Source organism: Lethenteron reissneri, chromosome 68, assembly GCF_015708825.2.
Source record: "Lethenteron reissneri isolate LAM-NWPU_2019-01 chromosome 68, ASM1570882v1, whole genome shotgun sequence".
NCBI lineage: Eukaryota > Metazoa > Chordata > Hyperoartia > Petromyzontiformes > Petromyzontidae > Lethenteron > Lethenteron reissneri.
Window position 1 is genome coordinate 4,357,709 of NC_083846.1, and position 27,890 is coordinate 4,385,598.

At 57.3% G+C, this 27,890-nt stretch overlaps 1 protein-coding gene across 1 annotated transcript in view; it reads left to right on the forward strand.

Moving 5' to 3' along the window:
- The window catches only part of LOC133360315 (uncharacterized), a 106,327-nt gene that overhangs the window by 28,795 nt on the left and 49,642 nt on the right, over positions 1 to 27,890 (forward strand). The window contains exon 8 of the mRNA XM_061578961.1: positions 8,782 to 8,947. Within this exon, the coding sequence (XP_061434945.1) occupies positions 8,782 to 8,947 (166 nt within the window). The remainder of the gene's footprint in view (positions 1 to 8,781; positions 8,948 to 27,890) is intronic.

A 27,890-nucleotide genomic window follows, 5' to 3' on the forward strand; every position in this document is an offset into this window, starting at 1 on the left:
CGGAGAGAGACACGAGCGTAAGGGAGGTCGTTCATCAATCTGTCTTCACTCGGGGATCGCTTGCGCGGCCTGCTGCCCGCACGTGTGTCCACGTGCCCAGTGTCCCGTCCGTCTGAGTCGTGGACCCAATGCATCCGTCACGCCAGAGGTCGCAATCGGGTACCCGATACCCGTACCCTACCCGATACCCGGCCGGGTACAGGTAGCTGTTTGCGACCCTGGTGCGGCCGGGTACGGCTAGGCCGTGAGTCACTGGTGATTAACCGTTTGTCACTCATTTCCCAACGTCTTGTCTCTTCTCACAATTCAAGTTCCTAGAATCAACCCACCCGCGCCTGCAACATGGCTTCATCCCAGAGGTCGCAATCGGGTACCCGATACCCGTACCCTACCCGATACCCGGCCGGGTACGGATAGCCGGGCATCGGGTAAGGTACGGGTATGAGTACGGGTAAGGAATCAAAACCCGTTTGCGACCTCTGCGTCACGCCTTGCGCCAGCTTGCTTGTGTTGGGTCCGTCTTGAGTCCAGGTCACCGACTCCATGCGGGAGTCACGTTCGCTCTGTTTTCAAGTTTCATGTTTCATGTATTTGGTATAGCCCTGTGAGCCATTCGGCTCTTGAATCAGGTGCAACCGCAACAATCAAAAAACAAAAACATGAACAAGTGACTATGTGACTATGTGCAAACTGAAAATCCAGGAAAAGACAGCAAAATATTGCAGAAAAAGCACCGTACACCAACACTGTGTGCAGAAATCCCAGTGGGATGCAAGTCAAATAACTTAGATTAAAGCCATCAGTCTAACTCCGTACTCCAACAAACAAACATGGCCAAACCAAAAAACTTTTCGAAATCACAAAAATAAAGCCCTAAAAGCAGTGTAACAGTGTGATCATAGGAACTGTGACCGAATTTTCACAATAAACGACTTCAACAACATGTACCACCAAACCATGCAGCCACTGTTTGGCCCACATCCGTTGGGTCTCTTTTGACCTTTGACCCTTAACCCTTGACCCTTCTGTGTAGCTCACTCGAGCTCAACTTTTCCAATCCACACAGAGGCTCCTTGCCGATACGCCTTTGGCAAATCACCGCCGCTGGAGTCAACACCGGAGCGGAGTTTTATAAAAAAAAATTCCGCTCGTGCTGAACCGATGCCGCTGAATTCTGCACTCCCGACGAACCGTGTGGCTGATGGGACGTGTGTGATGAAATCTACAAAATATGAAAATATCCCCCAAAAATATATAGAATACATTGGGGGACAGACAGACACGTGGAGGAGAGACGTCTGAGGATGGAGGAGGAGGGGGAGGAGGAGGGGGGGGTGCTAAAGAAGTGAGAGAGAGAGAGAGGGCAGAGGTCACCGGCGAGGGGTTGACCGGGCTGCGTCGCTCGGGGGGCGGGGGGGGGAGGGGGGGCGAGAGAACCCCCCCCCCCCCGCTCCTCGCCGATGACCGATCAATCCGCAGCATGTCGGTTGGCGACGTCCGCCGTCGCTTGATTTTCTTGTTGTAAAACATAATGAAATATTTTATTATGTTTTTTTTCTCCTTCTTGGTTCTTTCGGTAAAGTCACGTAGAAGGGAAGTAATAAAATAATAATTTCACCTGAGGACGGCTGCTTGCGTTGTGGCCGAAACGTCGTGAGAATAATTTTATAATGTTTTATTTTTATTATTTTATTACTTCCCTTCTACGTGACTTTACCGAAAGAACCAAGAAGATGAATCCCTGCAGTCACGAAAGCTTTAAATCGAAATTAATGTTTTTTTTAATTATTTCCCTTCTACGTGACTTTACCGAAAGAACCAAGAAGATGAATCCCTGCAGTCACGAAAGCTTTAAATCGAAATTTATTGTTCTTGTGTGTTACACCGTTTGCGTTATTGCGCGCAGCAGCAAGCGGCTGTCTCGGGGGGCCCCAGCCCCCCAGCCCACTTTGTTCAGCGTTCGTTTCTCTGGCATCGTCACTGGTATTATCGCGACGGCTGTTGTCGAGAATCCGCGGAGACGCCGTGTCTCTCTCTCTCGACGGCCCAAGCGGGCTTTCAGGAGGTGCCACAGATACCCGCTCGCCACTGATGTTAGCCGGGAATGGGATGGGGGTTCCGCTGGGTTCGTGGGCACAGCGCGCTAACTGCTGCGCCGCCGCTCCCCCTCTAATGAGCAAAGCAAGCACGTTCTCTTGTTTGATGAGTCACTCGCGCGCGTGTGTGTGTGCGCGCGTGTGTGCGCGCGCGTGTGTGTGCATGTGTGTGTGCGTGCGGCTTAGGCTCATCGTTAAGATGGTGCTTGTGTATGGGTTACGCGCGTGGCGGGGTGCGGCAGTGCGGCGGTGAGGCGTGCTGCGTTGTGAACCCGGTGGCCCCGAGTTCGATTCTCGCTCACGGCCAACACCAGTGACGATTATCTGAAGCGGTCACGGTTGATTCGGCCTCAAATGAGTACCCGGTGCGGTGTGTGAACGACAAGGGAGACAAAGGCGGCCGGGCGGGTGTGGTGCCGGCCACCCACCTGTGCTTTGCCGGTCTTCAGGTGCTCGCCGACAGCACTTGCCCCCACCGACAGTTTGTGAACGCAACACGGGGGATTGTTGTCTTTGGTGTCTGGCTTGCGCCGTGTGCGCGCGCGTGACCACGGTTTATTAGCAGCGTATGATGAGTCACCAATTAACATCAGCCGCTCGTGATCAAACCGCGTTTCTCCGTTGTGTGGAGAGTTGTTGTCGCTAGTGACTGCGTAAAATGAAAAAAAAACACACGAGCCAACATCAAAAATTTTATTTTGTAAACAACAATAACAACAAAAACGACCGCCTCCTTGCCCGCCGTGCGTTGCTAGAGGACGCGTCGCGGCTCCCGACAGCACAGTTCGCACGTGCGGAGTACAGACGTCACCCGATTATCTCGCGCGGGTGAGCTCGCGTTGACGAGTCGTCCTTCTTGCCGTTAAACCGCCCGCTCCAATCGTCCTCTTTCGGATCGGCGGACCCGGCTGAGTCGGAAGCCGGTTTTTAATCGCGGCTTTCCTCCGACCCTGCGATCCGCTCCAAACGCACGGCCGTCAACGTACTCCGTGGCGAGATCCGAACCCGGGGGGGTGGCGGGGTTGGCGGACCGTGACAGGATGGCGACAAACAGCCGGCGATCGCAAACGAGGCAGATGGGGACGTGTGGGTCGCTGGCTGCGGGGGCGGTGGTGGTGGGGGGTTGCGGGGGGGGGGGGCACATTCGCCCGTCCGGTGCACGAGAGTTTGCCGTGAGAAATGTCACGTCCGTAATTAAGAACCTCGGCTGGCAGCGCTTTGTGCCCTTGTTGGCCGGGCCGGGATAATTCCTGACGCTCACCTCCCAACACACACCGCCCCCTCCCACTCCCCCCCCTCTCTCCGGGAGACAACAAAGTGTGCCGGGTCTCACCCACCGCCCCGCCACCACCGCTCGCCGCCACCGAATGAGACGGCCCCAGCGGCAGGCGCCCGACGATTCAGAAATCAGGATCTTGACTTGTCCTGGACAAATCCGAAGATCTGTAAAGCTTTTTTTTTTTTTTTAAGATTATTTTAAAAGATGCTTTTTAAAAAAAAAAAATTTCGTTTTTTTTTTTTTACTTGCTACAGATGTCCAGATTCGCCCACGGCCGCCGGCGATTCGGTGAATTAGTCGCAATTCGGCGGCGGCGGTGAGGGGGGTGGGGTCGGCGATTCCCTTACCCCCCCCCCCCCGATTCCCCCACCGCCTTGCCTCGTGTTACTGACGCGTGGACGGGTTGACGTCGTTCCCCTGCACGCGCGAGCGCCGATGAGGCTGTCGGTGACGCTTTTGGTGATCGTGCAAATGCTGACATGCTAATGCAGCGTTTAGGGTCACGGCAGGCCACACGACTGTGGCAGCGAGACGGAACCAACAAGATGCTTCAATTGGGGAGGGGTGGCCGCCCGTCCAGGTTTGCTGTAGCAACGGCTGGCTACGTACGGTGCGAAAGAAGTCCACCGTACGTACGTGCAGCAAACACCACCACCATCGCCAACAACCGCCACTAAGTGGCGGTGACGTCACCTTTTGCCAGGCTGTGTGTACGTTAAGGCCACGGGAAGCGTCGAACGCCCGCTGGCAGGAGGTCACGGGGCAGACCCAGCAGGTGCCACGGGTCGACTGACTGAGACGAGTGGCTGATGCACCACCTGTGCCCCCCCTACTGTGCCAACTCGCTGTGTTTTAGCCGCCCGGCGCTCCGCTCGTTGTTGTGAGCGTCTCTCCTCCGCCCTCCGTTGTTGTTGGAGGGCGACTGCCTCCAACTGCCCAGTAGCGTCCTTCACGAGCCTCCTCCACAGAGGCCGATCTTGACACCACTGGTACCGGTCATCGGCAAGTCCACGTCCTCCTGTACCACAACACTCCATCTCTTCTCTAGCCCGTACCGCTACCATGTAGTGCCCTCTATCCGGCCGAACAGAAGCTGTTTAGGCGTGCAGTGGCTTGGCATGCGGGCTACATGACACAGCCAACGCAGCCTTGCCTGCCGGAGTGGTCTCACCAATGGGACTTTGTCCAGATCCTTCAAGGATTTGTGAGCTCCTCACACAATCCAGCCCTGGATCGTAGGCAGGCCAGCCTGAATGTTTATAACCATCACCACCACCACCACGACCACCCACTATCACGACCACCACAATCACGACAACCACAAACACCACCACCAATGGGCGGTGGTGGCTACGGTGCTGCTTGTGGCTGCCTGCGACAGGGTCGTCCATAGCTGGTAGCTGGGGGGGGTACGGGGCCCTGGGGCAAATGACATCTGACACCGAAGGGTGGGGCACTCCAAAGCGCGGTGCCCCGGTCGGTCGCCCCGATTGGGCCGTTGTACCCCCTTAGGGGGACGGCTGTGGCCTGCAATCAGAGGTCGCAATCGGGTACCCGATACCCGTACCCTACCCGATACCCGTACCCTACCCGATATCCGGCTACCCGTACCCGGCTGGGTACGGGTACGGGTACCCGTTTGCGACCCTGGTGCGGCCGGGTACGGGTAGGCCGTGAGTCACTGGTGAGTCACCGTTTGTCACTCATTTCCCAACGTCTTGTGTCTCTTCTCACAATTCAAGTTCCTAGAATCAACCCACCCGCGCCTGCAACATGGCTTCATCCCAGAGGTCGCGATCGGGTACCCGATACCCATACCCTACCCGACACCCGGCCGGGTACGGGTAGCCGGGTATCGGGTACGGGTACCCGTTTGCGACCCTGGTGCGGCCGGGTACGGGTAAGGAATCAAAACCCGTTTGCGACCTCTGCCTGCGATCCAGCGCCGTGGCGGAGGGATGCAGCGTGGGTTGGCGGTGGATCATCGCACGGACGCCACCGCAAGTCCCCGCCGAAGTCGTCGAGTACGAGGTGCCGTGCCGTTCCCGCCCGGTGAAAGTGGGAGCTGCAACGCTTTGGGATCAGTCTTCCGTCCGTCCCACCTGGACGCGGTGGGGAGTGTTGACCCCTTTCCTCGCGCGCGCGCAATCGCACGCGTGTCGTTTTTTACTTGAGTTGGCTACGTCAACCGAATAAACGCACCTCCGTTGTTGGGGGATAGCGCAGAGCTCCTGCGATGCAGTTGCGTACGTTACACTGCTAGACGTAAACACAGGCACGTGCCTCAGGGATTCTTCAAGTACGTTCAGCGCGACACGTAAACCACGACGGCTTACGTGAATTTCGTCTACGCGGTCCCGCGATGTGACCGGCCCGGCAAAGCCCGCCGACCCCACGCGGATCCTTAACCCCCGGAATCGCGACGGCCGCTAAGTGGGATCCCGACGCCCTCCGAACCTGTAGCACTCTGGAAGGGGATTACTTCTCTGCGCGCGAGCCTCTGGGCTTGCGTGCGTCCGCGCGCGTGCAGCGTTTAATACGCTGACGCGTTAACCCACGGCGACCCAGGAAATGAGCCGACTTACCGCCCCCCCCCCCCCCACTTCCCTCTCCCCATCACCGTAAACGTTCCCCGCGGGTTTTTAGGGTTTAGGGTTGCCGTCGCTCTCCCGCTCTCCCTCTCGGCCGCCGCCGCCGCCGCGAGCGCCGCTTTGCCCTCGTCGTGTTTACAGGAAGCCGGGGAGAGTGCTTCCGAAAAAACGAAATCAACTTGCACGCGGCCTGCCGCCGCCACCGCCCGTTTGCTTGGCCGTGAGCGGGCACCGTAATCCGATTAGCGCTCGGAAATTGGCTTCAGGGGAAGTGGCGGCGTTGGGCTCTCGAACCCGGCCGCGTCCGCCTGCCCGCCCGCGACGGCCCGTGCTAAACGCAGGGTTTGCCCCCAATTACCGGAGGACTTAACCCACGCCGTTGAGAGGGCTCACGTTGTGTCCACCGGCGATTCCACCTCGCCCCCCGCCCGCGTGCCCTCGCGCCCGTTGAGAAGAGTTCCCCCTTTCATCTTCTTGTTTCTTTCGGTAAAGTCACGTAGAAGGGAAATAATAAAATAATAAAAATAAAACATTGAATTATTCTCACGCCGTTTCGGCCACAACGCAAGCAGCCGTCCTCAGGTGGAGAACAGACTGTCTTCTCGACAGACCTGAGAATAATTTTATTATGTTTTATTTTTATTATTTTATTACTTCCCTTCTACGTGACTTTACCGAAAGAACCAAGAAGATGAATCCCTGCAGTCACGAAAGCTTTAAATCGAAATGTTATAATGTTTTATTTTTATTATTTTATTATTTCCCTTCTACGTGACTTTACCGAAAGAAACAAGAAGATGAATCCCTGCAGTCACGAAAGAAGCTTTAAATCGAAAGCACCCCCTTTGACGGTCGGAGAGCCCCTTTTGGCCCGCCCGATGGGTAGGCTCGGGTTGCGCGTTGCCCGGCGTGGTTTCGCGACGCGTCAGCCGGGGGTAACCGATGTCCGACGTCCCGCTCCCCCTTGCCGGCGTCTCGGTCGCTGCGGCGGCCTCTTCCTTCTCCGCACGGTGGAGCGCGACGTCGTGACGCGCTGCCGAACGGCGCACGGCACCACCGCGTAACCTGCGTCTGTACTCCCTGCGTCACCGCTCTCCCTGTCCCTCCGCTCTCCCTGTCCCTCCGCTCTCTCTGTGTCTCTGCCCTCCCTGTCCCTCCGCTCTCCCTGTCCCTCCGCTCTCTCTGTGTCTCTGCCCTCCCTGTCCCTCCGCTCTCTCTGTGTCTCTGCCCTCCCTGTCCCTCCGCTCTCTCTGTGTCTCCGCTCTCCCTGTCCCTCCGCTCTCCCTGTGTCTGCTCTCCCCGCTGGAGTTATTCCACCCGTGCCTTTTGTGCGTTTTGTGCGATCTCAGTCATTTCGGCTCCCGTTGGCTTTCATTATTTTTCCGTCAGAAAAGCGTCTCGGCCTTGTGTGATTTAAAAACATATATCGTCATCACCGTCGTCACTCTGAGCCGGTATGTGTTGTGTATTTTATTTATTGACCTTGACTTTTAAAAGGTTCCAACAACAAATGTATTTATGCTGCAAATCAGTTCCCCTAAGTGGCTGACAGCTGCCTCTGCGTATTTTTACGTGTACGTGCCGCAGGTATCCACACGTGTGTGTGTTTGTGTATGTCTGTCCATACAGACACACACGTATGTATGTGTGTGTCTGTTGGTATGTGTGTGTGTGTCTGTCCATACGTGTATGGGGAGCGGTAGTGTAGCAGTTAGCGCTAGGCCGCGCCACGAACCCGGCGGCCCGGGTTCGATTCCCGCTCACGGCCAACACCGGTGACGATTATCTGAACCGGTCCTGGGCCTCCCCTAGGTCGACTCAGCCTGAAATGAGTACCTGGTGCGGTGTGTAAACATCGCCGCTAGGGAGACAAAGGCGGTCGGGCGTGGTGCTGGCCCACCCACCCCCTCGTGTACCGTGCTGGCCTTCATAGGTGCTCGCTAACAGCACTTGCCCCTACAGTCTGTTAAGGCTACACGGGGTGTCTTTGTTTTTTTTGTATGTGTGTGACTGCGAAACGTGGACTCCCCCTCTCATGGAACATCTTCACCGGTTGGAAACATTTAGGCTGGCCTGCCTACGATCAATCCTGGGTTTAACCAGGCTGGATTGTGTGAGGAGCTCACAAATCCTTGAAAGATCTCGACAAAGTCCCATCGGTGAGCTCCTCCGGCAGGCAAGGCTGCGGTGGCTGGGTCATGTAGCCCGCATGCCCAGCCACCGCATGCCTAAACAGCTTCTGTTCGGCCGGATCGAGGGGGCTAAACGGGCGCGGCACGGGCTAGAGAAGAGATGGAGTGATGTGGTACAGGAGGACGTGGAGCTGAGTGGACTTGCCGATGACTGTTACCAGCGGTGTCAAGATCGGCCTCTGTGGAGGAGGCTCGTGAAGGACGCTACTGGGTAGTTGGAGGCAGTCACCCTCCAACAACAACTGAGGGCGGAGGAGGGATACTCACAACAACGAGCGGAGGGCCGGGTGGATAAAGCACAGTAGGGGGGCACAGGTGGTGCATCGGCCCAGCCATCTCAGTCGACCCGTGGCACCTGCTGGGTCTGCCCCGTGACCTCCTGCCAGCAGGAGTTCGACACTTCACGTGCACCTAGCCTGGCACAAGCGCCGTGGCGGCGTCACCGCCACTTGGTGGCGAACGGCGGTTGTTGTTGTTGTCGTCTAACTGCGTGTGTGCGACTGTGCGTGGAGCGGAAGTGCAGTGGTTCACGGCTGCCCTCCTCCGCTTAGGTCGACTTGGCCTCGCGACCTTTGCCCCCGTCTCCGTCTCTCAACATTGATCTTTTGACGACGCGTGCGCAGGCTGCGCTCGCTGCTCGGCGGCGTGCTGGAGGAGCGCCGCTCGGTCCGCCAGGAGCTGCTGCACGTGGACTCGCAGCTCAAGGAGATGGCGCTGAGGAGCCACCAGCGGGAGCGCGACCAGGCCCGCGTGTGCCTGCTCTGCGACGACCACCGCACCGTCGACAAGGTGCGCTCACCGCCGCCCCGCTCACTACCGCCCCACTCACCACCGCCCCGCTCGCCTGCCCGTTCGCTCGCCTGTCCATCCCCCTACTTGTCCCTCCCTCCCTCCCTCCCTCCCTGGGCACGCCTCCCCCAATCTTCCGTCGCCAGAGGTCGCAATCGGGTACCCGATACCCATTTGCGACCCGTGTGCGGCCGGGTACGGGTACGGGTAGACCGTGAGTCACTGGTGAGTCACCGTTTGTCACTCATTTCCCAACGTCTTGTCTCTTCTCACAATTCAAGTTCCTAGAATCAACCCACCCGCGCCTGCAACATGGCTTCATCCCAGAGGTCGCAATAGGGTACTCGTACCCTACCCGATACCCGGCCGGGTACGGGTAGCCGGGTATCGGGTAGGGTACGGGTATCGGGTACCCGATTGCGACCCTGGTGCGGCCGGGTACGGGTAAGGAATCAAAACCCGTTTGCGACCTCTGTGCGTCGCCCTTCTCCGCTACACCCCCCCTCGCCCTCTCCCCCCGCCCCCCCGTCCTCCCCCCCCTCCCACTTTTCTTCACCCCCTTCTGCCTCCCTGTCTCCTGAACCATCCCCTGCTGTACCCCCCCCCCCCCACCCCCTTGCCTGCTCCCCCCTCATCTCCCCTTCTCCCTCTCCCCCCGTCTCCCTTTTTCCTGCCCCCCCCCCACTCCTCCCTTCTGTGCCCCCCTCCCCCTCCGCTTACCTGCCCCCCATTTCTCCTGTTCCACCCCACCCACCCCTCAACCCCCCCCAACTTCTGTTGCCCACCATTTGCCTGCCCCACCCACCCCCTTCTCCCCACCGGTGCCGTTTGGCGAAGCGCTCGGCACGGCACGGCACGTGGGGAGGCGGGGCCTGCGGTGTTAAACGCGCGAGTTCATTAGGCGCAAACGAGCGACGCCTCGTTAGGCGTGCGCACGACACCTGCTTGTTAGGCGGTGGCGGCGGCGGTGACGGTGGCGGTGAGTCAGCGCGCGATCATTTACGGTGGGCGCCGGGGCCGGTCGTCACGTTGATCGCGTTTGCCGCCGCCGCCGCCGCTAATTGGATTTTTTTTGTTTTTTGTCGACGACGGGGCGAAAGTTTGCGCTCGTTATTTTCCGCGCCCTTTTTTTTTTTTTTCTTTCTTCCTCCCTCTTCTCCTCTCTCTCTTCCCCCCCCCGCACGGCGGCGTTGTGGGGGGCCGTTGGGTTTGATTGCTTTTTTGTCCGGCGGGAGGGCGGGAGCGGTACCCGGCGAGGGGGTCTCCGCCTCGGTTCGCCCGCGAGCGGATCAATTGCTCCCCCACGTTCACCGCATTCGGGCTCACGCAGCCGAGAAATATAACCGCCCCACTCCAGTCACTCATGTCGCCGGTGGTCAGTCATCTCCCTGTCCCGCTAGTGTTGCTACTCTCGCGGTTACCGCCACCGTGAAATTGGCTCTCGTTAATGCCTTCAGCTTTGTCGAGGGCTCGGGCGGTCTGGACGCTGACTTATTCTAGATTTGAAGCTTTCGTGACTGCAAGGATTCATATTCTTAGGTTTTTTCGGTAAAGTCACCGTGTAGGTAAAACATTAAAATTAATAAAAGTAAAATAAAATAAAAATCACGACGTTTCGGAGGCAACACAAGCTTCCGTCTTCAGGTGGAACCGTCACAGCCACGACAGCTTGTGTTGACTCCGAAACGTCATTATTTTTATTTTATTTTACTTTTATTAATTTTAATGTTTTACCTACACGGTGACTTTACCGAAAAAACCTAAGAATATGGACGCTGAATGTTTCGTCACGACTTGCACACTCTGCTGAACCTCTCTCAATTCACCCACCCACTCACCAACCCGCTCACTCAGCTACTCATCACGTCAAACTCACACAAACCACTCCACTTACCCACTCGCCTGTTCCCGCACTCACCCGCTCACCTGTTCACTCACACACAGTCACCCGTCCACTCACCTGGTCGCTCGCTCACTCACGCACCTCTTCACCGGTTCAGATAATTGTCACTGATGAGGAGGAATCAAGCTTGGTTCTCTGGGTTCGTAGCGCAGCGCGCTAACCGTTGCACTCCCGCTCCCCATATATACAACTGCACGCACATATTTACACACGCACACGCACTCAACCACTTGCTTAACCACATGCGTAACTTCAATCGCACACTAACACCCGCACGTACTCTGTACCGCACACAATGCCGAAAGATATCCCCGCATAGCCTTCCACAGGCAACTCACATAAGCGTTGTTGGTGAGCACCTATTAAGACCGGCACGGCGCACGAAGGGGGGTTAACATGGTCACAGCGCCAGGCGCTCATTCCAGACTCGACTCAAGGCTCAGGGTCCGCTTCTAATCGCTCGCAGCTGACGTTTAGCCGCGGCCAGGAATCTAACTCAGGCCTCCAGGTTCGGAGTGCAGTGTGCTGTTACCTGCGCCACCGCTCCCCCCATAGGCTTGAGTCGGCCTAGCGCAGGCGGTGGGCAAACGAAAATAACAGGAATAGGCCACCTTTTTAAATCCTTTATATTAAGTTCGCTTGCTTGCTTACGACCGTGCAAATCTTTCGGTCGTTTTTTAACCCACTTCCCGTGATCCAATCGAGCTGACATTTTGCACACAGACTCGTTGTGCGAGACAATTAATGTTCGTAAAAAAATTTTTCCAAAATTTTACACTGTTTAGGGAATATTTTTAAAATATTTTATTACCAATTGCTTAATGGTGGCAGACAATCATCTGACCCATAGGTGGCAGCCATCTCAAGCCAGAGGACGAGAGGACTCTAGCCGCCACGCATATAAAGGATTTATAGTGAAAAACTTTGTTTTTACGGTTTAATTTTTTTGAATTCGGTTAAAGAAAAAAACACGAAACTTATTCACCGCTAATGGGCACCGCGTGGCGAGTCCGTGATGGTGATGGGCCTTCATGAATGACGTCACGAAGCTGTCACGTGACGAGCCACGGGGCGGCTCGCGAGCTGTACGTTGCAGATCCCTTGGCCTAGTGGAGGCTCAAGACCGCTCCCCACACACACACACACATGTTGAACCACACACACACACGTCAACCACACACACACGTTCAGCCACACACACACACGTTGAACCACACACACACACGTTCAGCCACACACACACACGTTTAACCACACACACACATACACGTTCAGCCACACACACGCACACACACACACACACGTTGAACCACACACACACATGTTCAACCACACACACACACACACGTTCAGCCACACACACACATACACGTTTAACCACACACACACACGTCAGCCACACACACACACACACGTTCAACCACACACACACGTTAAACCACACACACACACGTTCAACCACACACACACGTTCAATCACACACACACACACACACCCACACACACACACGTTAACCACACACACACACGTCAACCACACACACACACGTCAACCACACACACACGTTCAGCCACACACACACACACACACGTTTAGCCACACACACACACACACGTTGAACCACACCCACACACACACACGTTCAATCACACACACGTCAACCACACACACACACGTTTAAACCACACACACATACGTTCAACCACACACACACACACACGTTCAACCACACACACACACACACGTTCAATCACACACACACACGTCAACCACACACACACACGTTCAACCACACACACACACGTTCAATCACACACACACACACACGTTCAACCACACACACACGTTCAGCCACACACACACACGTTCAACCACACACACACACGTTCAGCCACACACACACGTTCAGCCACACACACACACACGTTCAACCACACACGTTCAACCACATACACACACGTCAACCACACACACACACGTTCCACCACACACACGTTCAACCACACACACACACGTTCAACCACGCACACACACGTTCAACCACACACACACACGTTCCACCACACACACGTTCAACCACGCACACACACGTTCAACCACGCACACACACGTTCAACCACGCACACACACGTTCAACCACACACACACGTTCAACCACGCACACACACGTTCAACCACGCACACACACGTTCAAACCACGCACACACACGTTTCAAACCACACACACACACGTTCAACCACACACACACACGTTCAACCACGCACACACACACACGTTCCACCACACACACACACGTTCAACCACGCACACACACGTTCAACCACACACACACACGTTCAACCACGCACACACACACGTTCAACCACGCACACACACACGTTCCACCACACACACACGTTCAACCACACACACACACGTTCAAACCACACACACACACGTTCAACCACTTACACACACACACGTTCAACCACACACACACGTTCAACCACGCACACACGTTCTACCACACACACACACCCAACCACACGCACACGTTCAACCACACACACACACACACGTTCTACCACACACACACACGTTCAGCCACACACACACACACACGCTCAACCACACACCACCACCACACACACACGCTCAACCACACACAACCAACCACACACACACGCTCAACCACACACACACACGCGCGCTGCTTCTTCTCTCACAAACTCGGCGACCTCCGCTGCAAGCGCCTCGTGCGCTTGGCTCATTAGCGGAGTGCGAATGGGAGCCGGTTGCACTTTAAGACGGCTCGCTCGCTCACGCGTGCGCACGCACGCACGCGCACCTTGGCCCCCGCCCGTGTGTGGTGGGGGTGGTGGTGGGGGGGGTGGTGGCAAATCCCGTGCGGAGCGCCAGTGACGCGTTACAAACGTGCGCCGGGGAGCCCTATTAATAAACCAGGTGGTCGTGTCGCAGAAATAGAGATCACAGCCACGTTCCTGTCTCCTCATCCTCCTCCTGCCTCCTCACTCACCCTCCTCCTCGTCATTTTTGCGCAAAATGTGCGATCCTCTCTGCGGCTGTTGACGTTGGGTATTGAGGAGGTAACGCCCGGCGTGGCGACGGGTGGGAAGGGGTCGCGGGGTGCGGTGTCGTGAGAGAGAGGATGGGGGAGCGGCGGGCGGGGGGGGTGGGGGCCCGTGTGATTTCAAGGTCGTGAGGTCAGGTAACAGATTTGGCTTTTGGGTGTCGTTTGAGACATTGTGTACAATGGAGTTTAACTGTAATCATCATCATCCTTGGTGTCGAAATCACCATCGTCAGTTTTAGTATTTAGACGTAATTGGCCCGCACAGGTGGCTGCGTTGGGGAGCTTTACTGGGCAACGCGACCAGCGGATGGTGACGCACGTGGCTGGGAGCGGGGCGCGGAACGCACGCGCCTAAATAATTAAACGCGGCACAAACGGTCCAAGACGTCCCGTTGGTGCAGGACCCCCGCGCTCGTAGACATTCGGCGGCAGGCAGAGGTCGCAACCGGGTACCCGATACCCGTACCCTACCCGATACCCGGCTACCCGTACCCAGCCGGGTACGGGTAGGGTACGGGTATCGGGTACCCGGTTGCGACCCTGGTGCGGCCGGGTACAGGTACGGGCAGGCCATGAGTCACCGGTGAGTAACCGTTTGTCACTCATTTCGGGTAGGGAACGGGTACCCGTACCTGGCCGGGTACGGGTACCCGTTTGCAACCCTGGTGCGGCCGGGTACGGGTAAGGAATCAAAACCCGTTTGCGACCTCTGGCGGCGGGGCTTGTGTGGGTGAGCAAAGGGGCGTGAGTGGAGATGTCGCCGTAGAGGCCGCCCTCTTTTTTTCGTTATTTACCCGTTTGTTCAATCGAAACATTTTACTTGGGAGAAATCCCCTTGGAGACGGGGGGGAACGTCTTCCTCTCTGGCGGGCGTCAGATGTCGCAAACGGGTTTTGATTCCTTACCCGTACCCGTACCCGGCCAGGTACGGGTACCCGTTCCCTACCCGTACCCTACCCGAAATGAGTGACAAACGGTTACTCACCAGTGACTCACGGCCTACCCGTACCCGGCCGCACCAGGGTCGCAAACGGCTACCCGTACCCGGCCGGGTACGGGTATCGGGTAGTGTACGGGTATCGGGTACCTGGTTGCGACCTCTGCGCTCCGCTCGCCACCTTACCGAGACTCGGGGCCTAGCAAGCGGGGGGGATGATGCGAGCGTAAAGCCCACGGATCCACAGAGCACGCGTGCGCTTTGGCCCTCAATATATATAAAAAACAATCTATAACCACCGCTTCCCGCCACCCCCGCCACCCCGAGAGAGAATCGCGACGAATGAATTCCGCCGTCAAGTGGCCGCGTGGGCACCCGGCGGGCGGCGCTGGGACTTCGCTCCGAATCGATGTGTTTTGTTTTTTGACCGTCTCGAGGATGAATGTCGCACGCGTGCCCACGCTTGTCCTCTCCGGAGACGTCCACCCGCCTGGAGGTTGCGAGGGAACGGTCGCTCTGCTCTGCTCGCTCGCCCGCCTGCTCGTCTGCGACCTCCGACCCCTCTCGCTCGCGACCTCCGGCCCATCTCCCGTTCGCTCGCCCAGCAGCGACCTCCGACCCCTCCCCCTCTCGCTCGCCCATCCGCAACCTCTGACCCCTCTCCCGCTCGCCTCGCCCAGCAGCGACCTCCGACCCCTCTCCTGCTCGCTCGCCCGCCAGCGACCTCCGGCTCTTCTCCCGCTCGCTCGCCCACCCGCATTGATCTCCCCTCTACCGCTCACCCCTCTGGTCGTCCCTCACTAACGACTCGATGCGCGATTCACTTCCACGAAGGAGGGTGCTGGCGGGCGGGACAGGCATCGTCGCTACTCCAGACGCGACCGCCTGGCTCATCAACCGCCTCGATGTGAAAGGAAAGCTGTTAAATTTCGTGACTGCAGGGATTCATCTTCTTGCTTCTTTCGCTAAAGTCACGTGACTTTACCGAAAGAAGAGGAAAGCCGTTGCTCTCCATCAACGTGGAGCCACGTGGATAAGATCGCCCCCGCTCGCTCGCCCGCCCTGTCTCAATCTAGATTTGAAGCTTTCGTGACTGCAGCAATCCATACTCTTTGGTTCTTTCGGTAAAGTCACGTGGGCACAAAAGAACGTCTCTTTTCGCCTTCTCACGGCGATTGCTCGCCCGCTCGCCCATCCCTCTCCACCTCCTCCTCCCTCCTCTCCCGCTCGCTCTAACGACGCTCGCATCCTTAGCACGCTCGATCTCTTCCGTCATCCCTCGCTCTCCTACCCACCTGGTGAAGAGCAGGTGTTGGATGCTGCGGGGGGCGTGGGGTGGTGATGAAGAGTGAGCGTGGGGTGGGTACGGATGGGGCGATGAGGAGGGGGCGGTGAGGATGGGGCGTGGGGTCTGGGGGGAGTATCGATGTAGAGCGGAGGGGGGGTGCAGCAGTCAAAATCCTCCGTTAATTATTTTCAGAGTTCACACTGGGGGCAAGTTAATTTATTTCAAGTTAAGTCTGAAATGCGATCCCTCGATAATAATAATAATGGAATTTTGATTATTTATTTTCTGCCGAGCCAAGTCTCCTCATCTCTCGTTTTTTTTTCTGTTCACGGCCGGAGCTTAAAATAACAACGGCGATCTGGAGCGGCCGCCCCCCCACGCCTCTCCCCGGGGTGACTTAACAACCTGGCAGCGGAGAGGAGAGACCGCGGAGGGCACGGCCTCCCGGCCTGCCTGCCTGCCCTCCCTGCCCTTCCTCCCTCCCCTCCCTCCCTGCCCTTGCTCACTCCCTCCCCTCCCTCCATGCCCTCCCTGCCCTTCCTCCCTCCCCTCCCTCCCTGCCCTTGCTCCCTCCCTCCCCTCCCTCCCCTCCCTCCCTGCCCTTCCTCCCTCCCCTCCCTACCTCCCCTCCCTGCCCTTCCTCCCTCCCCTCCCTCCCTGCCCTTGCTCCCTCCCTCCCCTCCCTCCATGCCTTCCCTGTCCTTCCTCCCTCCCCTCCCTCCCTCCCTGCCCTTCCTCCCTCCCCTCCCTCCCTGCCCCTCCCTCCCTCCCCTCCCTCCCTGCCCTCCCTCCCCTCCCTCCCTCCATCCCTGCCCTTCCTCCCCTCCCTCCCTGCCCTTCCTCCCTCCCTCCCCTCCCTCCCTGCCCTTCTTCCCCTCCCTCACTCCCCTCCCTCGCCCACCACCCACCCCCCTGAACATCGACGGAGCAGCAGGATGTGGTAGATTTGAAGCTTTCGTGACTGCAAGGATTCATACTCTTGGTTCTCTCGGTAAAGTCACGTGGGTAAAAAATTGAATAAAAATTAATTTAAAAAAAATTTAATCACTGATTTATTAATTTTAATTTCATTTTTTACCTACGTGACTTTACCGAGAGAACTAAGAGTATAGCAGGATGTGGCTCGCGGCCGTTGATTTGAATTAAAGCGGCGAATTAGCGAAACACGGCAGGCGCCGTTTGAAATTCGCATCCCCCCCTCCCCGCCTCCAATTTGCGCCGTAATATAATCCATCGCTTTCCGTTTGCGGCCCGGCCGCAGAATTGCCTTAACCTCATTAGGTCCGTGGCACCGGCGTTAGCAAACACCACGCCGTCCCCCCCCCCCCCCCCCCCCCCCCCCCCACGTTCGCGCCCCCCGTTCGGGGGTCTCCCGCGCCTGCGCTCGCCGGCGCGCGTGCCGATAAATTTGTCCGGGCGCTGAGCCTAAGAGTCAACACCGGCGTTGTGTGCGTGCGTGCGACGGCGGTGGCAGCGGAGAAGGGAATAGACGCGGATTGGCTGCGGGATTAATATGAGCAATATCGAGTTGCTCCTCAGCGCGCTCGCTCGCGCTCGCTCGCACGGGATGATGAGTCACGGCGATGACAGTGAGTTACTGCCGCCCCCCCCCCGCGCCATCTCCACCTCGGGCCTCTGGGGACCCAGCTCGTTAGGAGTTGCGCCCACCGCCGTGAAAGGCGGGGGGGGATTGTGTGGCGCGCGTCTGCGTTGTTGTGCGTGGGTGTCGGCTCCGCTCAAACGGATGCCTGGTGCGGTGAGTACATTTCGCCGCTGGGGAGACAAAGGTGACCGGGCGCGGCGCTGGTCGTCCACGCTCCACTTTGTGCGGCCGTGCCGGCCTTCACAGGTGCTACTCGCTAACAGCACTTGCCCCAAGAGGCTGTTGAGGCTATCGGGGGATCTTTGTCTTTTGTGTGTCTTTGTGTGTGTCTGGCCTTAACGTGCACACAGCCTGGCACAAGCGCCGCGGTGACCCCGCCGCCGCTCGCTGGCGAATGGCGGTTGTTATCGTGCCTGCGTATGCATTTCCGTCTCGTTGTGGTTGTATACGTGTGTGTGTGTGTAGGCGCTTGCTAATGGCGCCCGCCTCAACAGTCTGTTGGAGGCTATACGGGGGAACGTTGTTTTGTGCGTGCGTGGAGTGGTAACCGTCAGCGGTGTGGTGACACCCTGCGCCACAGGCAAACCTCGGTGAACTGCTCCTGTATTTTTTGAACGCGCTTGCGCCCATCCCCACCGCCCCGTCCCTCACCACCCTTTTTGCCGGTGCGGGTCGAGCGAGCCGGCGAAGCGAGGAGCCGCTTGCCGATCTGTCCCGGACCGCGGCGGCGGCGTCGGCGACCGCCATCGTCGGCTCTCCCGGAGCAGATGCGCCGGCGATGACGCATCCGGCGTGCCTCAGGAGGGCCTCTCCCTCCCCAGGAGGGCCACTCGGCGTGACGCACGTCGGCACGGCGCGCGGCGCTACCGATCGCACGCACGCCGCGCCCGCCGTGCCCGCCTCGGAGCGAGCCTCCGGCCTCCACTGCTCTGGCAAAATAAGCTAAATGAAGACAAAAAATTTAATGATAATATCCCTTCCCCTCTTCAACCATTATATATATACGGAGTGGTAGCTCTTGTAATCTCTCATTTACTTGATACAGCTGTCGTGGCTGTGACGGTTCCACCTGAAGACGGAAGCTTGCGTTGCCTCCGAAACGTCGTGAATTTTTATTTTATTTTACTTTTATTAATTTTAATGTTTTACCTACGTGACTTTACCGAAAAAACCCAAGAATATGAATCCTTGCAGTCACGAAAGCTTCAAATCTAGAATATCCTCCTTATTACAGTGCCGGCGACAGCTTCCATGACGAGATCACGGCCTCGGTACGGCCACGACGCGGCTGCTACCGGGGCGGCCACGATCGCCGCGGTTTTTGATGGCCGAGCGATTTGCCCCGAGCTTGGCGCACGTCGGCGTGCGCCTCAAACGGGGGGACTTAGAGCCGTAGCCAGCAGTGCTGCCCGAGGTTTGTTTCTCTCCCCTTACCACCACCACCACCCACCCGCCTTTAGCAGCCGCAACGGGTGTTGTTGTTGTTGTTTTCGGCGACAACAACAACGCCGCCGCAGCCGCACGTGGTTGAACATCGAGCGAGAGTTGAGGCGGTGCCCACATCAACTTTCGGCAGGCCCGGAGCCGGTGGTGGAATTAGAAGAAGGTCCCCACCCCGGAGCCGGCAAGAGCCTAGAGTGAGGGGGGTGGTGGGGAGTCCTTGAGGGCAACTCAATGGAGGGTTGTGGGGGTTGTGGGGGGCAGGGGGGGGGCAAGGCGCCAGCATGGCAGAGAAACTGGGCGCGGTGCTCGAAGGCGCCGTTGCTCTGTTTCGCACAGCCAGAGAAGAAGCCCACAGGTCACCCAACCACAGCCGGTGCCTGGATAGCGGCTGAATCGGCGAGCGAGGGAACCCCCCCCCCCCCCCCCCTCGCCCCCTCTCGCCCCCCCTCGCCCCCCCGGCGGAGAAAGAGAAAAGGGGGCGGTCGCCGCAGCTCAGCAGCCGGCCAACAGGAAGGAGAGGGGTGGAGCCCCCTCGGCGGGTGTGACGGGAGGTCTTCGCAAGGCCGTGGAGATGTCAGACGGTGGAGGGAGCAGCCTTGCAGAGGTCGCAACCGGGTACCCGATACCCGTACCCTACCCGATACCCGGCTACCCGTACCCGGCCGGGTACGGGTAGCCGTTTGCGACCCTGGTGCGGCCGGGTACGGGTACGCCGTGAGTCACTGGTGAGTAACCGTTTGTCACTAATTTCCCAACGTCTTGACTCTTCTCACATTTCAAGTTCCTAGAATCAACCCACCCGCGCCTGCAACATGGCTTCATCCCAGAGGTCGCAATCGGGTACCCGTACCCTACCCGATACCCGGCCGGGTACGGGTAGCCGGGTATCGGGTAGGGTACGGGTACCCGTTTGCGACCCTGGTGCGGCCGGGTACGGGTACGGGTAAGGAATCAAAACCCGTTTGCGACCTCTGCGGTGTGCCCGGTGGAGGGCGCCCGGGGCCCAGGGAGATCCGGGGAGTAACCCCTTCTCCACCGTGAGCACGCTATTCTCATGGCGGTGATCGGGTGGTGGGGGGGCGGTGGTGTGTGGTATTTTACCACGTGTGAAGGCCCCGCTGAGCCAGGAGCGACCTGGCGTGTCGCAAGTGACGGCAGCCAAACATTGGAAGTGAGCACGTTTCTGCATTCGGCGGGGGGGGGGGGGGAGGGGGAGGGGACACCGGTGGACCCAGAAGAGAAAATCCACGCGACTGTGGAGAGAGAGAGAGAAGAGAGAGAGAGAGAGATGCAAACTCCAAATCTACAGGTCCAAACTGCGCAACGTTTTCGTAGTGCCCGGCACAGTGCGATTTTTTTCAATCGTTGCTAAGTCGGAGCACGTCGGTAACCACCTGTGAACGGCGTTTATTTTAATTTTTACGCGCGAGTATAACTACAACCCGGCTTTTACTGACCCCCGACCCCGGGACGATCGATGGGCTTTGTCGCCAAACCTCCCCGACGTTAAAAACCTCGCGAGCGAGAACCTCCCGAGAGCTGCCGTTTCCCGGCCGGCCCGCACACCGAGAGAGCGCGTGCGTCCCATCGTGTCGCTCAGGGGGGGTGGGGGCGGTGGTGGGGGGGGGGGCGGTGATGGTGGGGGGGAGCCTTCCCCGTGCCCGCCCCCCGCGGTGCATTACAGCGCCGTCCCGTTTCGCGCTACGCACGTGACACAGCGGCGGTCGTTTTTGCACGGGTCCCAACCTGCCCGGCCGCCTGGGGGAAAGTGTGCGCACGGACACACGGACGGACACACGGACGGACAGACGCACGCACGGAACGGACGGGTCTCCGCGGGTTTGGGTCGCCGCGCGCGGTGCCCGTCGCAGTACGTTCTGCGGCACGAGCGAGTTTCACTTTTTCGACCGCCGAGTTTTTTGCGCTCATTCACGGCGTCGCTCGCGCCGGCGAGGAAAACTTTCCATTTAAGGTCAGGCGGTATTAGCATGCGTTGAGCAAATGCTGCGGCGCGGAGCCCTGGGTAGGTGACTCACCGGCACACATCTCTCGCTCTCTCGCTCTCTCTCGTTTTTTTTTTATTCGCCGACCGTCTGCCGGCGTGAATGATGATTTCTCACTTAAACATTCCTCCCTCCCTCCCTCCCCACCCGCGCGCCCGTCACCAAACCCCGGAGCTCTGCTTGGTTTAGGGTTTTAATCCGCGCTCGTTTTTTGTTCGGATGAGTGGCATTTTTTGGCGGCCTTTTTATTGCGCGCGCCGGCTTTGTAATCCGAGCCCGAGCAGCTCCGTTTAAACAGTATCATTAGCAGCGCTCGCGCTGGCTTGGTGCGAGAGCGGGCGAGTGAGCGAGCGAGCATCGCATATTGATACGTACCCCCAAGTGCCCCCCACAAGCCCCCCACTTCCTCCTCCCCCTCGCTCGTGATTTACACGTTTGAAGTTTGCTGGACCAGCCAGCAAACAAAGGCAAAGATCCCCCGTATAGCCTTAACAGACTGTAGGGGCAAGTGCTGTTAGCGAGCACCGATGGAGGCCGGCAACGACGCACGAGGGGGTGGGTGGCCAGCACCACGCCCTACCGCCTTTGTCTCCCCAGTGGCGATGTTTATACATCGCACCAGGTACTCAGATCTTTGGACTGGCCTCCTCTCGCGAATAGCGGCACAGGCTCTATTAGTCCAGCAGCGGCAGCAGCAGCAGCAGCACGGTCCGCCTACTGCGACAAACCTTGGCAGGAGCCTCCTGAAAAGAGCCTCTTTGAGACTCGGCAGCGAGGCTTTTCCTGCGATCGCCAACGTGAACACGCGAGCTCCGTTCGTTGGCGTTCTCCCCCCCCCCCCTCTGCCCTCCGACCCGTACGATTTATTTTTTGTTGCTCCGCCAGGCCTCGACGTGACGTGAGCATTTAGCGGTGCAACGGCCGGCACGCTGGAGGCCACCGGGAGATCTCATCGAGCCGGTCGGCGGTACGGTTGGCCGATGGGCAGCTTTGTACGACGCGCATGCGGCGGGCGGGGGTCAAGTGTAGGGGGATGCTGCTCCCACTTGGTCGAAGTCACACCTGGCAAGTGCGGAAGAAGAGGAGGCCGCATGCCGAAGTGGGGAAGGACCCTTCTGCCTGCGTGCGATCGCGCGCGCGAGCTGTCTGCGGGGTTGCTGTCGTTTAGCTCTGCGTGCGTGCGCTGGTGCCCCGGGCAAACGCCACCGAGTTTCTCTTTCAGGAGGGTGCTGCCACATTGGGTTGTTGTCTCCAGTGGCGCGGGGTGGTCAGGTGCGGTGGTGGCGCTGGGGTGCGGGGGGGTGCAAGGCGCTACTGTGTGGCAGAGGTCGCAACCGGGTACCCGATACCCGTACCCTACCCGATACCCGGCTACCCGTACCTGGCCGGGTACGGGTACCCGTTTGCGACCCTGGTGCGGCCGGGTACGGGTACGGATAGGCCGTGAGTCACTGGTGAGTCACCGTTTTTCACTCATTTCGGGTAGGGTACGGGTACGGGTAGGGAACGGCTAGCCGTACCCGGCCGGGTACGGGTAACCATTTGTGACCCTGGTGCGGCCGGGTACTGGTACGGGTAAGGAATCAAAACCCGTTTGCGACCTCTGCTGTGTGGTAGTGGGTGGTAGTGGGTGGTAGTGGGTGGCACAAGGTGGCGCTAGGTGGTGCTAGGTAGCGCGTGGCGCTGTGTTCGCAGCAGAGACGTAATTCCGGCCGGGCCGATCGATGGGAATGGCTTTAGGCGGTGGTCCCCGCGGGCCGGGCGAGTGTGCGTCATCGGGGCCGCCGCGTCGCCTGGCGTTAACCCCGGCTGCTCGCACGGAGAGGCCCACGCGGCCCCGCCGCCCCCCCCCCCTCCTCCCCCACCGCGTCTCCCGGGGCCGCGTGGACACGGCCAGCTCGATCCCAACCTCCTCCTCACTCCTCCGCTTTTATGAACGTCTCTTGCGTCCTGTTTCTCCTACTCACTCACTCACTCCTACTCACTCCTACTACTCACTCACTCCTCCTACTCACTCACTCCTACTCTTCACTCCGTCTCCTCCTCCTCACTCACTCACTCCTACTCACTCACTCACTCCTACTCACTCACTCCTCCTACTCACTCACTCACTCCTACTCACTCCTCACTCTCTCACTCACTCCTCCTACTCACTCACTCCTACTCACTCACTCACTCCTACTCTTCACTCACTCACTCCTCCTACTCACTCACTCACTCCTACTCACTCACTCACTCCTACTCTTCACTCACTCACTCCTCCTACTCACTCACTCACTCCTACTCACTCACTCCTCCTACTCACTCACTCACTCCTACTCACTCCTCACTCTCTCACTCACTCCTCCTACTCACTCACTCCTACTCACTCACTCACTCCTACTCTTCACTCACTCACTCCTCCTACTCACTCACTCACTCCTACTCACTCACTCACTCCTACTCTTCACTCACTCACTCCTCCTACTCACTCACTCACTCCTACTCACTCACTCCTCCTACTCACTTCACTCACTCCTACTCACTCCTCACTCTCTCACTCACTCCTCCTACTCACTCACTCCTACTCACTCACTCACTCCTACTCTTCACTCACTCACTCCTCCTCCTCACTCACTCACTCCTACTCACTCACTCACTCCTACTCTTCACTCACTCACTCCTCCTACTCACTCACTCACTCCTACTCACTCACTCCTCCTACTCACTCACTCACTCCTACTCACTCCTCACTCTCTCACTCACTCCTCCTACTCACTCACTCCTACTCACTCACTCACTCCTACTCTTCACTCACTCACTCCTCCTACTCACTCACTCACTCCTACTCACTCACTCACTCCTACTCTTCACTGTCTCCTCCCTTCTTCCCACCTCCTCCTCCTACTACTCACTCACTCACTCCGACTCTTCACTCCGTCTCCTCCCTCCTTCCCACCTCCTCCTCCTCCTCACTCACTCACTCATTTACTCTTCACTCCGTCTCCTCCCTCCTTCCCACCTCATCCTCCTTCCACTACTCCTCACCCTCCTCCTCCCCCCACTCCTCCTCACCCCCCCCCCCCCGCACGCCCACCCAGCACAGCTGCAGCGATGCGATAAATGGTCACGACTCCGGGGGGGCGGTGGGGGGGGGTCACGATTAGTTTCGAGAATCGGTAGATTTACTTAGTTCCTCCAAATTGTGTTGTTACACAATGTACTTGTTTCTCTGTCCGTCTGTCTTGTGCGTGTCCTGTCTGTCTGTCTCACTTGGACTGCGCGTGCCTCGCTTGAATCGCCTGTCATCCCCCTCCCTCCCTCCGTGGTTTCATGAGCGTCTCCTACGCCGCGCCGTTTCTCCTTTGCGTCGTCGTTGTCGCCGTCCCTTCATCTGTCGGTGCCTCTCGTTCTCGCCGCGTCGCCTCTCGTCTCGTGGATTGAATTTTCGGACCGCCCCCCCTCTCTCTCCTCGCTTGTTTCTGCTCCCTTATGTTTTATTTATCCGCCTTTGCGTTCCGCCCGCCCTGGTCGCGTCGTTTGCCGTGCATTCGTTTGCCGTGCATTCGTTTGCCGTGCATTCGTTTGCCGTGCATTCGTTTGCCGTGCATTCGTTTGCCGTGCATTCGTTAACGCGCGCCTTGAATGTAACGCGAGGCGTACCGTCGGCGCATGTCGCACCGACGGGGATTCTCGCTCGCGGCCGCGGTTTCGAAGCGTGCGTCGCGTCGGCCGCGACAAGTCGATGCGTCGTTGACACCCCGACGGCAAACGGACGGTTGGGCAGGCACGCACATCGAGCAGTTTCCTGCCCATGCCAGCAACGAGAACACGTGAACAGCCTGGGAGACGGTGGTGGAAATTTCCTGCGTTCCTATGACGGGGGCGAGTCGATCCACAAGGCGGCCACCGTTGACTCGTGCACAAAGTGGTACCTATTTCATCGCCGCGCGCTTGTGTGTGTGTGTGTGTAGGGAGCGATTTAGCACGCTGCGCTACCGACCCGGCGACCCGAGTTCAATTACCGCTCGCCGCCACCAACAGCAGTGACGATTATCTGAACCGGTCCTGGGCCTCCCCTAGGTTGACTCTGCCTCAAATGAGTACCTGGTGCGGTGTGTAAATATCTCCACTGGGGAGACAAAGGCGGCCACCCACCCCCCGCGTGTACCGTGCCGTGCCGGCCTTCATACTTGCTTGCTCACAGCACTTGCCCCAAACGACTGTTGAGTCGTGTGTATGTATCTGTGCTGAGTTGTGTGTGTGTGTGTCTGTGTTGAGTTGTATGTATGTATCTGCGCTGAGTCGTGTGTGTGTATCTGTGCTGAGTCGTGTGTATGTATCTGTGCTGAGTCGTGTGTGTGTGTCTGTGTTGAGTTGTATGTATATATCTGCGCTGAGTCGTGTGTGTGTATCTGTGCTGAGTCGCGTGTGTGTGTGTCTGTGCTGAGTTGTATGTATGTATCTGCGCTGAGTTGTGTGTATGTATCTGCGCTGAGTCGTGTGTGTGTGTGTCTGTGCTGAATTGTATGTATGTATCTGTGTTGAGCCGTGTGTGTATCTGTGCTGAGTCGTATGTATGTATCTGCGCTGAGTCGTGTGTATGTATCTGTGCTGAGTCGTGTGTATGTATCTGCGCTGGGTCGTGTGTATGTATCTGCGCTGAGTCGTGTGTATGTATCTGCGCTGGGTCGTGTGTATGTATCTGCGCTGGGTCGTGTGTATGTATCTGCGCTGAGTCGTGTGTATGTATCTGTGCTGAGTTGTGTGTATGTATCTGCGCTGAGTCGTGTGTATGTATCTGTGCTGAGTCGTGTGTATGTATCTGCGCTGAGTCGTGTATATGAATATGTGCTGAGTTGTATGTATGTATCTGTGCTGAGTCGTGTGTGTGTATCTGTGCTGAGTCGTGTGTATGTATCTGTGCTGAGTCGTGTGTGTCTGTGATGAGTTGTATGTATGTATCTGCGCTGAGTCGTGTGTGTGTGTGTGTCTGTGCTGAGTTGTGTGTATGTATCTGTGCTGAGTCGTGTGTGTGTGTGTCTGTGCTGAGTTGTATGTATGTATCTGTGCTGAGTTGTGTGTATGTATCTGCGCTGAGTCGTGTGTGTTTGTATCTGCGCTGAGTCGTGTGTATGTATCTGTGCTGAGTCGTGTGTGTGTGTGTGTCTGTGCTGAGTTGTATGTATGTATCTGTGCTGAGTCGTGTGTGTGTATCTGTGCTGAGTCGTGTGTGTGTGTGTCTGTGCTGAGTTGTATGTATGTATCTGCGCTGAGTCTGTGTGTGTGTGTCTGTGCTGAGTCGTGTGTATGTATCTGTGCTGAGTCGTGTGTGTGTGTGTGTCTGTGCTGAGTTGTATATATGTATCTGCGCTGAGTCGTGTGTGTGTGTGTGTCTGTGCTGAGTTGTGTGTATGTATCTGTGCTGAGTCGTGTGTGTGTGTGTCTGTGCTGAGTTGTATGTATGTATCTGTGCTGAGTTGTGTGTATGTATCTGCGCTGAGTCGTGTGTTTGTATCTGCGCTGAGTCGTGTGTTTGTATCTGCGCTGAGTTGTGTGTGTGTGTATGTATCTGCGCTGAGTCGTGTGTGTGTGTATGTATCTGCGCTGAGTCGTGTGTATGTATCTGTGCTGAGTCGTGTGTGTGTGTGTCTGTGCTGAGTTGTATGTATGTATCTGTGCTGAGTTGTATGTATGTATCTGCGCTGAGTTGTGTGTATGTATCTGCGCTGAGTCGTGTGTGTTTGTATCTGCGCTGAGTTGTATGTATGTATCTGTGCTGAGTTGTATGTATGTATCTGTGCTGAGTTGTGTGTATGTATCTGCGCTGAGTCGTGTGTGTTTGTATCTGCGCTGAGTCGTGTGTGTGTGTATGTATCTGCGCTGAGTTGTGTGTATGTATCTGCGCTGAGTCATGTGTATGTATCTGTGCTGAGTCGTGTGTGTGTGTATGTATCTGCGCTGAGTCGTGTGTGTGTGTATCTGTGCTGAGTCGTGTGTGTGTGTATGTATCTGCGCTGAGTTGTGTGTATGTATCTGCGCTGAGTCGTGTGTGTGTGTATCTGCGCTGAGTTGTGTGTATGTATCTGCGCTGAGTCGTGTGTGTGTGTATCTGCGCTGAGTTGTGTGTATGTATCTGCGCTGAGTCGTGTGTGTGTGTATCTGCGCTGAGTCGTGTGTGTGTGTATCTGTGCTGAGTCGTGTGTGTATCTGCGCTGAGTTGTGTGTATGTATGTATCTGCGCTGAGTCGTGTGTGTGTGTATCTGCGCTGAGTCGTGTGTGTGTGTATCTGTGCTGAGTCGTGTGTGTATCTGCGCTGAGTTGTGTGTATGTATGTATCTGCGCTGAGTCGTGTGTGTGTGTATCTGCGCTGAGTTGTGTGTATGTATCTGCGCTGAGTCGTGTGTGTGTGTATCTGCGCTGAGTCGTGTGTGTGTGTATCTGTGCTGAGTCGTGTGTGTGTGTATCTGCGCTGAGTCGTGTGTGTGTGTATCTGCGCTGAGTCGTGTGTGTGTGTATCTGTGCTGAGTCGTGTGTGTGTGTATCTGCGCTGAGTCGTGTGTGTGTGTATCTGTGCTGAGTCGTGTGTGTGTGTGTATCTGCGCTGAGTTGTGTGTATGTATGTATCTGCGCTGAGTCGTGTGTATGTATCTGCGCTGAGTCGTGTGTGTGTGTATCTGCGCTGAGTCGTGTGTGTGTGTATCTGTGCTG